This window comes from Nerophis lumbriciformis, linkage group LG05 (genome assembly GCF_033978685.3).
Source record: "Nerophis lumbriciformis linkage group LG05, RoL_Nlum_v2.1, whole genome shotgun sequence".
Classification (NCBI taxonomy): domain Eukaryota; kingdom Metazoa; phylum Chordata; class Actinopteri; order Syngnathiformes; family Syngnathidae; genus Nerophis; species Nerophis lumbriciformis.
In genome coordinates this window covers 44545338-44560001 of record NC_084552.2, presented here as the reverse complement: position 1 = coordinate 44560001, position 14664 = coordinate 44545338, and the positions used below count along the sequence as shown (strand labels likewise).

General features: G+C 41.2%; 1 protein-coding gene across 11 annotated transcripts in view; it reads left to right on the top strand.

Annotated features, from left to right (window-relative positions):
• The window catches only part of hspa12b (heat shock protein 12B), a 28868-nt gene that overhangs the window by 6819 nt on the left and 7385 nt on the right, over positions 1–14664 (top strand). For 4 of the 11 annotated variants that reach the window (XM_061960149.2, XM_072913234.1, XM_061960150.2 and 1 more), the window contains exons 2-11: positions 1832–2215; positions 2410–2568; positions 2644–2814; positions 4030–4087; positions 4346–4428; positions 6688–6812; positions 6889–7075; positions 9200–9304; positions 9386–9502; positions 12107–12284. In XM_061960149.2, coding sequence (XP_061816133.2) covers positions 4051–4087; positions 4346–4428; positions 6688–6812; positions 6889–7075; positions 9200–9304; positions 9386–9502; positions 12107–12284 — 832 coding nt within the window. In that variant the 5' untranslated portion in view covers positions 1832–2215; positions 2410–2568; positions 2644–2814; positions 4030–4050. The remainder of the gene's footprint in view (positions 1–1831; positions 2216–2409; positions 2569–2643; positions 2815–4029; positions 4088–4345; positions 4429–6687; positions 6813–6888; positions 7076–9199; positions 9305–9385; positions 9503–12106; positions 12285–14664) is intronic. The other 7 variants (XM_061960156.2, XM_061960155.2, XM_061960154.2 and 4 more) reach the window with 7 other exon arrangements.

Genomic DNA, 14664 nt, shown 5'->3' with positions numbered 1-14664 from the left:
CATCCTCGGTACAAAGCCCACATAAGGGCAAGGAAAAACTCACCCAAGTGGGACGTCGATGTGAATGACTATGAGAAACCTTGGAGAGGACCGCATATGTGGGTAATCCCCCTCTAGGGGAGACCGAAAGCAATGGATGTCGAGTGGGTCTGACATAATATTGTGAGAGTCCAGTCCATAGTGGATCCAACATAATAGTAAGAGTCCAGTCCATAGTGGGGCCAGCAGGACACCATCCCGAGCGGAGACGGGTCAGCAGCGCAGAGATGTTCCCAGCCGATGCACAGGCGAGCGGTCCACCCCGGGTCCCGACTCTGGACAGCCAGCACTTCATCCATGGCCACCGGACCTGTGCCCCCCCCCCCCCCCCCCCTTCAAGGAAAAGGGGAGCAGAGGAGAAAAGAAAAGAAACGGCAGATCAACTGGTCTAACAGGGGGGCTATTTAAAGGCTAGAGTATACAAATGAGTTTTAAGATGGGACTTAAATGCTTCTACTGAGGTAGCATCTCTAATTGTTACCGGGAGGGCATTCCATAGTACTGGAGCCCGAATAGAAAACGCTCTATAGCCCGCAGACTTTTTTTGGGCTCTGGGAATCACTAACAAGCCGGAGTTCTTTGAACGCAAATTTCTTGCCGGGACATATGGTACAATGCAATGGACAAGATAGGACGGAGCTAGACCGTGTAGTATTTCATACGTAAGTAGTAAAACCTTAAAGTCACATCTTAAGTGCACAGGAAGCCAGTGCAGGTGAGCCAGTATAGGCGTAATATGATCAAACTTTCTTGTTCTTGTCAAAAGTCTAGCAGCCGCATTTTGTACCAATTGTAATCTTTTAATGCTAGACATAGGGAGGCCCGAAAATAATACGTTACAGTAGTCGAGACGAGACGTAACGAACGCATGAATAATGATCTCAGCGTCGCTAGTGGACAAAATGGAACGAATTTTAGCGAAGAAACAATATGATTAGGTTATATATACATGCATATATCCTACATAAACAATGTATGAATACATTAGATATCTATACATCTTATAGACTGTATCTCTGTTGCTGCAGCAGCAGATAGTTTATTCTGTCTTGACACTTTGTATTGATACTTTGTATTACATGCTTCCCTTAAATGATAATGTTTACAGTGATTGTTTTATATGTATTTTTTATGTATGTCGCTTTGGATAAAAGCGTCTGCCAAATACTTAAACATAAACATATAGAAACACCTGAAAGTCTTTATATCAGCTAAAACCACCAATCTGTTTCACTGGATTCAGAATAAAACCAAATTCTGTCTTACCCAACAATGTTAGTATTTGAATATTGTTACTTGAAGACTTATACATTTTAAAATTTAATTAATTTCATTGACAAGCAATTCTATTATAGTCATATTCTTGTTTGCTAGCGGCTACAATTTCAGTACTATTGAAGATCTTTGCTCCTTCTCAACTCCGTGGTAATATTCTTTTCACAAAATACAACCAATAGTACGTTAATGTTAAATCTTACTTGTGAAAAGTAATCCCCCGATTCCAATTTTCAACAGTCCGCTCATTTGAGCAGGAAAATGATGAACACCTAAGCTACAATTGTGGACCTCAATAAAAATGAGTTTGACGCTACTGCCTTAAATTGATTCGTCTCTGGAACAGGTGCAGTGTGTAGTTTGTGTGCATGCAGCTCCTGCTAAAAAACTAATCACAGTGTGTGCGTGTGTGTGTGTGTGTGTGTGTGTGTGTGTGTGTGTGTGTGTGTGTGTGTGTGTGTGTGTGTGTGTGTGTGTGTGTGTGTGTGTGTGTGTGTGTATTATGGGTGTGCCTCAGTTTGCTCCAGGCCAGGGTCCCAAAGATAATGTTGGAATTCATGAGAGGATTGCAGTGCCTGGGTTCCTTCCTGTCACCTGACTCCATCACTTCCCATGTTTGGTTTCCTGCATCGACCTCGAAGGAGAGACACGGACCTTGAGAATCATTTGCCATCTGTTTAATAGTTTTGGAGTAACAGCTGCAGGCTCCGCAAAACTTGGAAAATGACTCCCACTGAATCTTCTCAAAAGGCATGTTGCAAGGGCTCAAGTCGAACATATTGAAGGAAGGCACACGTGAGAAGATTTGAAAATGCAGAGGGAAAGAAACTAAAAGAAGGATGAAAAGCGACATGATGGCGTGGGCCTCTTGGATTGGGAGCAGTGAGGGGATACGTGCCAGGTAATGGCTTCCAGACACACTCTGATTTCTAAATTCAATTACTGTTTTGTGTGCGCGTGCGTGCGTGCGTGCGTGTGTGTGTGTGTGTGTGTGTGTGTGTGTGTGTGTGTGTGTGTATGAGAGAGAGCGCAAAATAGTCCTGCAAGCACAACTCAGGTAAATACCATGACTGTGTTGCATGTCCATTTACAAAGATAAAGCACACAAATGAGGAAACTGGATGTGTTGTATTGAAGAAGAAGAGCAGAGAGGAAGAAGTAATCAAACTGAAGGTCAGAAAATGCCAAGTGGGAGGTCAGAAAGGTACACCGCCCCTCTTCTCCCACTCAGTCTCCATCACACATGCAATGTTAGTAAGTAACTCCCCCTCTTATGTCCTGTCAGAGTCCTCCCTCTCTTGCTAAAACTTTGCCACTTTTCCCTTCCAGCAGTGCAGAGAGGCTACCAGTCTGAGGCTCGATGCATACTGGACCTTTTTGTGAGAGGGGGGAAAAGTCTTCGATCAGCCGAACAATTTGGCATTTTCGGGCGTACCTCCGCATCCATCCAGGAGGAGAGGAGAAGAAAGAGGCACAGAGACTAGTGCAGCACTCCACAGGGTGAGTTGGCATTCTCAACAAACAACAAATTGACACGTATTAATCATAAAGTTGACTGCTTTTGGATCAAATTAAATGCAAAATCAGCAAAAAGTGCTTCATCCAAAAGTCATCCTGGTTGCAACTTGCAAGCATCGTGTCTTTTAAAGTCAATGTGTTCATTGTTAAAGGAGAATGTTTTGCATAAGCGTCATGTAAATTAACGTAATGTAATGGAGGCGACCATCATTAAATATGACCACACAAACACACACACACACACACACACACACACACACACATACACACACTAACACACGCTCATAATAATGTGTGTCTACCAACAGTTTTAAGTCACACTTTATTTACTGTACTGTTTGTAACATGGCACCGTATCCACGTTTTTGAAAGTTGTTGTTTTTTAACAAATTTAGGATTATTTTTTTATTTTAGAGAGTTGATTTCTTATATTGAATTACATGCAGACACAATACAGCAACAACACTCAGTTTTACAAGTAACTGATGCGTTTCAACCACAGAATTATGCATGTCTACTACAACAATATCAAGCAATGTACTTCATTCATGGATCATAATTATTCGGTCATTGCTTTATTTACATTTGACATATTTACTCTGATCTCAATTTGTATTTATTATTGTATCAAACTTTTTTTTGTTTACTATTTTATTTACGCAGTTACTTTTATTTGTATTTATTTATTACATGTATTTATTTTATTTTATAAGCGGTAGAAAAAGGATGGATGGATTTGTACAGTTTTTAAAACATTTAATTCTTCAGTTCCATTATCACTGCACAAGCAGAACATTGTCTTACTCCCATTTGATTATTTTGTATTTTTTTTCTTATTCTTTCAACACTTTTTATCCTTGTCTGTCTGTCTGTCCGTCCGTCCGTCTATCAATACACAATCTATGTTTTTTTATTTTCTGGTGACACAAGAAGTAATCAAACTTTTGAAATATAAACACATTGAATTGTGTCAAAAGTGTCAACATATAAAAGTTATGGTGTGAATGAACTATCAGTAATAGCTACGGAGAAGTGGTAGGATCACAGTAACATCTGCATTTTTGTTTTCTCTGGACCAACTTGTTGAATTGTCCAAGTAAAACCTCGATATTCCTTAATGTAACTCATCTAAAACTAATAAACCATATAAAAGTTGCATTGTGTATCATACAGTAATGTTTTGTTGTCCTCCCTTAGTAGACCCTGGCCTCTGTAAAGATGGCTGACTCGGACCACAGTGGCCTAACATTAACAAGTAAGACTCAATTATCCATCGCTGTGTGATCACTTTGGCTGACAAAGACAAGCTCAGAGTCGTGGCTTCACACTCCACATCTTTCTCCAAACGAAGAAGAAGACTATGGCTACCTGCTCAGCTTATACTTTTCTTTGCATGTCGGCCGACGTTCAAAGCCCCCCTCATGTTCCAGTGTTGTATTTGTCCATGTTTTCCTATGGTGCTCCATCCTGTTGCATGACAGTTGCACTTTCTCGACGTTACCTCTATCAATAGGTCCCAGCTTATCAGTGCCCTGTTCTCCGGCCACATCGAGGAATGACTGCAGCATCACGCCACTCACACCGTCACCCTCGCCGGTAAACACTTACCCACACACAGACATTCCCACCCACCCTTTCCACTGCTACTTATAGCGCCCCTGAACAGGCCATTTAGCCCACATCCACCCCACAATGTTATTAGTGGTTTATTATAATACTGTACGTCCCCCGAGGCCCGCCGTATAATTCCTGTGTTAATCCAAGGGTGTCCAAAGTAAAGCCCAGGGGCAATTTTTTTACCTGCAGCTTGTAATTTTAATTGCATGCTGTATTTTGAAAATTAAATGAAGTAATTGACTTTGACCACAATGACGCTGCCTTTCAACTAAGGTCCAAAGTGCAGCCTTCAAACTGCATACAAGGCTTTAAACGGTAAAAATCGGTCAATATTATTCCCTTTGATTTTGTCATTGTGTAGTCATGGAAGAAAAGTAAACAGGCAGTGAAACAACCTTCCTATTGGTGGAAGAAACTTGTCATCAATCCATCAAAGCATGAACAGCCTTTTGGTTGCAGAGGGAGTGGGGGAAAAGGTGAGCCAGGCCTACACAGGACTGACTCTCCTAATAATTGAGGATGTTATGTTGTATGTGGACATGAATATTTTTGAATGGAACACCGTTTGGGCACCCTTGTGTTAATCACTGAAGAACTGAAGAAAAATGTCTTCAATAAAATGTGAATGCGTTGAGTAGCACAATACTGCTCAGTATTAACATACAAAACCCCAAACCAGTGAAGTTGGCACATTGTGTAAATTGTAAATAAAAACAGAATACAATGATTTGCAAATCCTTTTCAACCTATATTCAATTGAATAGACTGAAAAGACAAGATACTTAACATTCAAACTGGCAAACTTTGTTATTTTTTGTAAATATAAGCTCATTTGGAATTTGATGCCTGCAACATGTTTCAAAAAAGCTGGCACAAGTGGCAAAGAAGACTGAGAAAGGTGAGGAATGCTCATCACTTATTTGGAACATCCCACATGTGAACAGGCTAATTGGGAACAGGTGGGTGCCATGATTGGGTATAAAAGAGCTTCCAACAAGGATGAAGCGAGGGTCACCACTTTGTGAACAAGTGCGTGAGCAAATTGTCCAACAGTTTAAGAACAACATTTCTCAACGAGCTATTGCAAGGAATTTAGGGATTTCACCATCTACGAGCAGTAATATAATCAAAAGGTTCAGAGAATCTGGAGAAATCACTGCATGTAAGGGGCAAGGCCGAAAACCAACATTGAATGCCCGCGACCTTCGATCCCTGCATCAAAAACTGAGATCAGTGTGTAAAGGATATCACCACATGGGCTCAGGAATACTTCAGAAAACCACTGTCAGTAACTACAGTTTGTCGCTACATCTGTAAGTGCAAGTTAAAAGTCTACTATGCAAAGCAAAAGCCATTTATCAACAACACCCAGAAACGCCGCCGGCTTCGCTGGGCTGGAGCTCGTCTAAGATGGACTGATGCAAAGTGGAAAAGTGTTCTGTGGTCTGACGAGTCCACATTTCAAATGGTTTTTGGAAACTGTGGATGTCGTGTCCTCCGGACCAAAGAGGAAAAGAACCATCCGGATTGTTATATGCGCAAAGTTCAAAAGCCTCTCATCTGATGATATGAGGGTGTATTAGTGCCCAATGCACTTACACTTACACAATTTTCACATCTGTGAAGGCACCATTAATGCTGAACGGTACATACAGGGTTTGGAGCAACATATGTTGCCATCTTAGCAGCGTCTTTTTCATAGACGCCCCTGCTTATTTCAGCAAGACAATGCCAAGCCACATTCTGTACGTGTTACAACAGCCAGTAAAAGAGTGCGGGTACTAAGCTAGCCTGCCTTTAGTCCAGACCTGTCTCCCATTGAAAATGTGTGGCGCATTATGAAGCGTAAAATACAACAACGGAGACCTCGGACTGTTGAACAACTTAAGCTGTACATTAAGCAAGAATGGGAAAGAATTCCACCTGAAAAGCTTCAAATATTGGTCTCCTCAGTTCCCAAACATTCACTGAGTGTTGTTAAAAGGAAAGGCCATTCAATTCTAAATTAATGATTATATGCAAAAAAAATTAAAAAATTCTCAGTTCGAATGTCTTTGCAGTCTATTCAATTAAATATAGGTTGAAAAGGGTTTGCAAATCATTGTATTCAGTTTTTATTTACGATTTACACAACGTGCCAACTTCACTGATTTGGGGTTTTGTATATCAGCATTCAGCGTCTGGTGGAATTGACCAAAAAAGCCGTCATCAGTTGTCTCATGTCTTGTTTGTGTCCAGAGGGCGGAGGTCAGACCCAGGATGACTTGTCCCTTCCTGGTTGTTGTGGCGATAGACTTTGGGACAACCTCAAGCGGTTATGCTTTCAGCTTCACACAGGACTCTGAAGCCATCCACATGATGAAGTCAGAGCCCTTCTTACTGTACTTCTAGTCGGTTGCACTGCTTTCCACCAATAATTGATTTGTCTGTTGTGTGCAGGCGTTGGGAGGGCGGGGACCCCGGTGTAGCCAATCAGAAGAGCCCAACGTGTCTGCTGCTGACTCCTGAATTGCGCTTCCACAGTTTCGGGTTTGTGGCGAGGGACTTTTACCATGACTTGGATCCAGACGAAGTCCGGCATTGGCTGTACTTCGATAAGTTCAAGATGAAGATCCATAGTACTTGTGTAAGCTTGCTTAAGGGAAACCTAACAATACATCCTGTTGAAAAGGTGCATACTTACAGAATCATAGTCTGGGACATTCCTCCGTTTGGGTCATGTTGGGTACGCCAAAGGAACTGAACAGAACACTGCTTAGCTTTTATAGAAACCACGTTAATGAATTTCCAAATAAAAAAAACTGCAAACTGCTATAAGGTTCAGTAATCCCTAGTTCATGGCTGTTAATTTCCGCAAAGTAGGCTATCATTAATTATAAATCAAATGTTTTTTCACAGCTAGAGCATTAAAACAACTGTTTACTACATTCTAAGTATTTTTTCAACATTATGAGAGCCTTCTAGAAAAAAAAATAACACCCTGTATTTACCTTAACACTCTTTTATTGCAATATATTAATGCTTTGAAAGGCTGAGCCAATCAGTGGCCACAATACTGAATCGCGCGCTCTGATTGATTTGGTCTCCTCTCGTGACCAAAACTACTGTAGTGTTGATATTTAATGCTTAAAAATGCTCCATTTAGGGCAAATGTCTTGTAGAATATGCTTTAGAAAACAACACATTTTCAAAATAAATTTTAAGTACAATGTGGCAATCTTACGATAAATATAACAATGATTACTATATAAAGTAATAATATATATGAAATTATGTATGATAATTAACAATATTTATTTTCAGGAATGATGCAGACAGTGCAACAGTTTGAGTTATTATATTATTTGTATTTAATGAAAGTACTGAAGTACCAATAAATTTAGCTTGTAACTCCATTCCCATCTCTGTATACTGAGTAATGGCTTTCATCTTACCTATTCATATTTTTCTCTTTTGGTATTTCACCCCATTTTGTTCTAAAACAGGGGACACTAACCATGGAAGAGGCTTTTGAAACTCCAAACTATGCAAAGGCTGAGCTGCAATGGAATTATTTTATGGAGTCGACGCGAGCCTTTTGGCAGTTACACTTCCTGTCACTCTAAAAAAAGTGCACTATTTTTTTGCCTATCATTCACAATTCCTATGTGAGACAAGAACACATGTCTTTCCCTTTTCTGTGCATTTCAGATAGTAAAAATAGCTAGCATAGGAGTGCAGGTAATAGAGATTCTACTATTCCACCAATAAAATCCTCTAAAAAACATCCAACTATACCTCAAATACATGTTGTAACCAAGTAATAACAAGCACATTCGTGATAACATGTAATGTTTACCATATTTTCGTCATTTTAAGCGTTGCCGTAACTTCTTTTTTGGGTGCACTGATTTCACAGAGCGCATAGCAACAAACGCTACTTCCGTCAACAACAACTACCACTAATCATGGCAGACTTTGAGCGCCAACAATGACTACTTTTTGAGGCTGAATATAAGGAGGATGAGCTACATATTTTACCAGCTTGGTGCTAAACAGATCCAGCTATAGTTAAAGTCAAAGCATCATGTAGCCCTGGTGCTAAGTGCTAAATGTTTCATTGACAAAACAAGAAGAAGTTGGAACATAACAAAAACAGTCACTTTCAATGTCTGCTTTCACTGGGATGCAGACTGATGGGATGTTTATATCTTTCGGCACAACACTTGTACTCACTGTTTAGCTGGTAAATTAAGCACAATTCTCACTCCTCAGATATCAAATCTTGGGAGGGAACAAGTATCTTACTGTTTCTTTCAAGCGACGTCGCTCATATCCACTTTGTCTGTCCAGATTTTTAGCTCGTAGCGTGTGTGGAATGAGAGCGACAAGCGGTAGAAAAGTAGTTCCTCTCTGTTAGCTCTTACAACAACAATGTGGCTATAGTTGGTAAATATGCAGATCATGTAAATGGAGCGTTATTGGCGCTTTTTAGATATTTTTTTAGAATCCGCATTACCTGCATTGTTAGCCGCCTCGTGGTAACAGTTTTTTACTATTTAGTACGCACAGATAAGACAAAGAACTGTGTTCTTGTCTTACATGAGTATTGTAGATGATTGGTAACATTCCCAAAAAGTGCAGTTTTTGTTTCAAGTGTACTGGGTGGAAACATGTCTGTGTGGTAGTGACAAATGTACAGTTTCCAGCCCAAGTTCTGGCACTAAGCTATATGCAGGTGTACGGATATAAAGGCCTATGTTTCTTGCAGGATCTCACCATGGAGACTGAGCTGGAGGCCGTCAACGGTCGGAGAGTCCGAGCCATCGAAGTGTTCGCTCACGCTCTGCGGTTCTTCAGGGAGCATGCTGTGAAGGTGCTGTCCCACAATATACTTCTTCAAGATAGGCTTTGCTGTCAATCAACACGCCTTTTTGCTTGTATGCTGCTGTTGTAGGAGGTTAAGGAGCAGTCCTCGCGCGTGATAGAGGGGGAGGAGATCCGATGGGTGATCACAGTTCCCGCCGTGTGGCGACAACCTGCCAAGCAATTTATGAGAGAGGCTGCATACCTGGTAGGAGCTCACGTTAACGTAACTAAGTGTCAATCGAAAGAGCTTTTTCAAAGATGATAACTCTTTTAATTGTTTTATTTTATGTCAAAATATTAGAAAGACCTCCCACATGGGATGCTGAATGTAAAATATTAATCACACTTTTATAGCTGATATTGTATTGCTGCTTGTGATTCCAAGATGTGGAGGACATCAGGTAAAAAAGTATTTTGATCCAATTAACAAGGCAAAATTACAAACAGCGTGCCGTTTGGAAACTCCCGCGAAGCTTAAGGCTAACTTAACATGGAATTGAACAGGCAAAAACTGGGGCGTAGCGTAAAGACAAACCTAAAAAGCTGCGTAACGCGAGCAAGAATCCTGTGTCGAATGAATGGCGAGACGAGTGTAACGGTACAGTGGGGAAGGAGACGGCACTAAGACAGGGACGTCGTTTAACGTGCAGCGTGTTTATTTGCACAAATGTGTGAGTGTGTAATTACTCCAAATATGTGTAGTGAGACTATGTGAAGCGCTTATATGTTGAGTGTTACCGGGAGGCGTTGGAGGTGCGTGTTGAGGTCGAAGGTCCGGGGACAGGCAAGTGGTCAGGGGCTGGAGCGAGGCGTCGTTGTCCGGGGGCAGGCGAAACGTCGAGATCCGGGAAGGCAGCAGAAAGTCCAGAGGGGATCCCGGGAGACAAGACACACAGCTCGAAACCAGGGAATGGCACAGAGCTGCTGGATGACGGCACAGGACAAGACACGATGAGCACAAAGGAGAGGAAACACATAGGCGAGGAAAGCTGGAGACGTGTGAGGCTTACTGTACAGGTACAACTAGCTAAGTTCTGGCACTGGAACGCAGGACACGCTGGCTTAAGAAGGCAGGGGAGCTTTCATTAGCGTCAGGTGTGTTGATTGTAGATTGTGTGCAGCCGCGCGGAGGTATGTCGTAATCAACAACTCGAGGCCGGTGTGTCCACTTAGTGCACCTGGCAATACACAAAGGTAAATAAATGAGGATAGGAGCACTGGGAACAGAACAGAACACAAAACTAAGAAGAATGATAAACACAAAACCAGACGTCGTGACAAATATATTTTGAATATTTTGTTCACTTTTCTCACATTTAGCTCACTTTTTTCATATTTAGCTAATTTTATTCCTCATGGGGTGGAAATTCAATGTTGAATCTAAATGTTAAATTTAAAGTAAAAATATGAATGTCAAATATAAATATAAATGGTAATTATAAATGCTTGCTATAAATGTGAATGTTATAGCTCAATATTAAATCTAAATATTACATCCATCACGTTGTTTTCAGCAAATTAATGTTCATATGTGACACAATCATTAAGTAACAGTGCAGCGAAATAACGCACAACACATGCTGATATGTATTCATGCGCACTGACTCGGTGTAAGAACCTACAGAGACATGTAGTTGTTATTATCCTTTTCAGACTTGTTAGATTAGGAAACTGTAAACATGTGATGTAAACATCATAATTGCATACATGTTCGAAACACATCACTATAGTGTTATTTTTTTTTTTCATTTCTCCTTTTGTTGTTGTTGTATGTTGATTAGGGTATTTTCTCTTCTTTTTTGGGTATTAACAACTCCATTCAGAATATCTGACATGTAAGTAAAGCTCTCACAGCTGTTTGATTGCCTCGTTTTTTCAACTTGTTGATGTCTTAATGCAACACATCACGCGCACTCACACATGTGAAGCCAAACATTTCAACGACATGCACCGTTTTTGACATTCATCTATCAGTAATCATCTGAAATTTGCATATTTTCGAAATGTTTAGCTTTACATTTGGCGAGACATTTGATTTGATCCCACAGGTTTTTCGTTGTTCCCATTGGGTTGAGTTTTTTCTTGCCCCGATGTCATTGTGACTTGTGCAGCCCTTTGAGACATTTGTGATTAAGTCACCTTTGATTGATTAATTGATTGATTTAATATTTACATTCTAGATTTACATTTAAAATGTATATTTGGCATTTATACCTAGATTTAATCTTTGTATATTTCACGCTATCATCGTATTTATGTGACATAAGTGAGCTAAATATTTAAAATATATCAGCTAGAAAAAAGTGATGGAATTGTTCCATTTGGCACACCACACTCCTCGTACCAGATATTGGAAGCTCTGTTTGCATTCCTGCTTGCAGTTATTTATGCGTCATCATCTCCTGAGAAGCACTCGTGCTTGTCGTAAAAACCTTACTGTCCACACACACACGTGTGAGCGTATATGAGCTGATTCGTGTGTGTGTGTGTGTACTTCCTGCTAGTCATGATGTCATCAGCAGTGAACAATGAGCGAGACCGGCACACAAACACAGGAAGTTGTGCACAGACCCCGCCCTATGTTGCAGTACATACAGTATTCACTCCTGTACTATACTCCCAATTCCTTCCACCCCTCTTATCCCTCATGTCACATTCTCCTCCTCTTACACTTTTCACACTCCGTTTATCATCCCTCTTGTATGTTTATTTTGTGCATGTATGCGTGTGTGTGCAATGCCTCCTTATTGACCTCCCCCTACCTCATCATACGTGAACACTGTGACGTGACTCAAATTACTATTCCCAGGCCGGTCTGGTGTCCCCCAACTGTCCCGAGCAGCTCCTCATTGCTCTGGAACCAGAGGCGGCCTCCATTTACTGTCGCAAGCTCCGCCTCCACCAGGTAACCGACCTCAGCCAGCAGCCAATCACAAATGGGATGGACGCCAATGGATCGCGGCCCTTTGACTCCAGCTTCAGACGAGGTAGTGTGACAAGTGTGTCCATGGAAAATGAGTGGGCGCACAGCCATGATTGTCAAACATCTGCCAAGACAGATGAGAGAATTGTGTCTCGCATACAGAGTGCTGGAGAGCTGCGGTTCATTCCAGAGTGATAAAATAAAAGTAAATTAAGTAAAGGTAGTAAATAAATAGCAGTCCTCCATGAGGACATCACTGGCAGAGCTGGTGGATATTTGCCATCTTGCGCTCCTCTATGTTCCTTCTGGCTGAGGATGCCCCACAAGTGGTGTGAAGGAGACTTTTTTGGACCCTCCTTCACGCCCAGCTTCCTCCACTTGGTCATATTGGAGGTGTGTTTGGACTCCTTGTCATGTTGGACAACTGCCCTGCGGCCCAGTTTCTGCTTCACAATGTCACATGAAATGTTTCCCCTCGGTGAACCGTAGTTCCCCGGCATTCGTGCAGCCCCAGACGCGAGCGCCACCATGCTTGGCTATAGATAAGACACAATTATGTTGCTAGTCACTTGTGTTCTTTCCAATACAACAATGGCTGTGTGTTGACTAATTTTAAAGACTTCAAAAATACTTTACCGTCCATTTTGCCATACATGCAAGACTTACGGAAGAATGGAGATACCGTTTCTCTCTCACCCATGTATTGTGCGCCGCCATCACTAATAATAAAGACATAACTGGCCTGATTTGATGTTATATTTCCTACCGGTAACTTGGAGGAAAATGCTACATAAAAAAAGTGTGTCATTTCAAAAAGCAGAAAAGGGAACTTTAAAGAGTTATCATGTGGTCATTTTGTACTTCAATGAAGTCCCCAAGACTGACAATAGTCGCTAGTGACTTTCAGACATTAATGCTGTGAGACAAGCTGTACACTGACTACTTTAAAGTATATCCAGATTGAGTTTCTGTAATAGCATAATATAGCAGAAGATGTACGGCCTGATTTACTAAGATCCAAATACCTCGCGATAAACAGCTTGTGCAATCTCTAAAATAGCGTGTACGGTACTATTAGTGGGCGTGTTGCGTGGGGTTTACTAAGACAACATGTGCGATTGAAAAATGGTGCACACCGCCTTATTTAAATGAGAATTTAGTGTTTACTATACGGGGTATCGCCAGGCAGACACTCTCATTTACTGCACATTTGCTGTGCTTTCAAACATGCAGAAGACATCTAGCACTTTTTATGGGCATTTTAGCAGCAATCGTGGAGTGCATCTTCATTGATACCCCATTTTTTTATTTCTTTTTTACCACTAAAAGTGCATGGGGGGAGGCTACACTTATATGCTCAAGACGCAAAAAATGCAAACTTCAAGAAGTTTTTATCATGTAGGATATACTGTATGTTAGTAATATACTGTATCTTCTATGTGAAAAAACAAATGTCAATAAAATGACACCAAAAGGCATCAATTGAATTTGTTTTAATCAGCCCCCTTACTCATCATGCAGCTGTAAAATTATAAAAGCATATTGCTGAACAGACGATATGTGTGATATTTTTTATTTCTGATCGTCCAAATATGTTGAAACGTAAACACGTTTGTGTGTCTTTCCATTGTGAGTGCTCCTCTTTCACAGCCGTGTGTGGAACTGTCAGTTGGCACATCCTCTTCAAATGTACTAATTAAAACGCAAAATAGTGCTCCCAAAACGGTGATGAGTGTTGATAAATCACATTGCGTGTGCTGTATTTAATATATTTGCATTTTTTCCTCCCATTATTGTGGGCGTTTTGATGATCAGCATGTATTTTGCATATTAAGGGTGTACCCCGCCTTCCGCCCGAATGTGGCTGGGATAGGCTCCAGCACCCGCGCGACCCCGAGAGGGACAAGCGGTAGAAAATGGATGTGATGGATGAAGACAGACGCAAAATGGATTGCACGCCTTATTTTGCTCACTTAACAGTTAACTTAACAATCCACTTTGCACAGCTAGCGTGTGCTCTTAAATTTGCACGTGTTTTAATACACGCAAACCTTTAGTAAATCAGGCCCACAGTGTGATAAAATGTTTGCTGAATGCGAGGCCTCACATGCGAGTAGATGGAGATAAGTTTGGCCCCAATAAAGATGTGACTTATGTGGTTTAGACTTCGACGACTTTGTGACAGATCAGCAGCACAAAGCAGCGCTGCAGCTGGAAACATGGCTCAGGTTCAGGGTGAGGGGGATTTAAAACAGGGAAAAAAGAGGCCAGCAAAAGAATATTTCACCCACCCCCACAAAAACCCCCACATCGGCACAACTCCCACTTCCAAGTCACCCAAGGAACACTGAAACACACACCGAGCCGTACACTAAACACAGGATATTGTAATTGGAACAAGGTGCAGCCACGCTATGATCTCACCCCTCCTGGCGTGTCCTTTT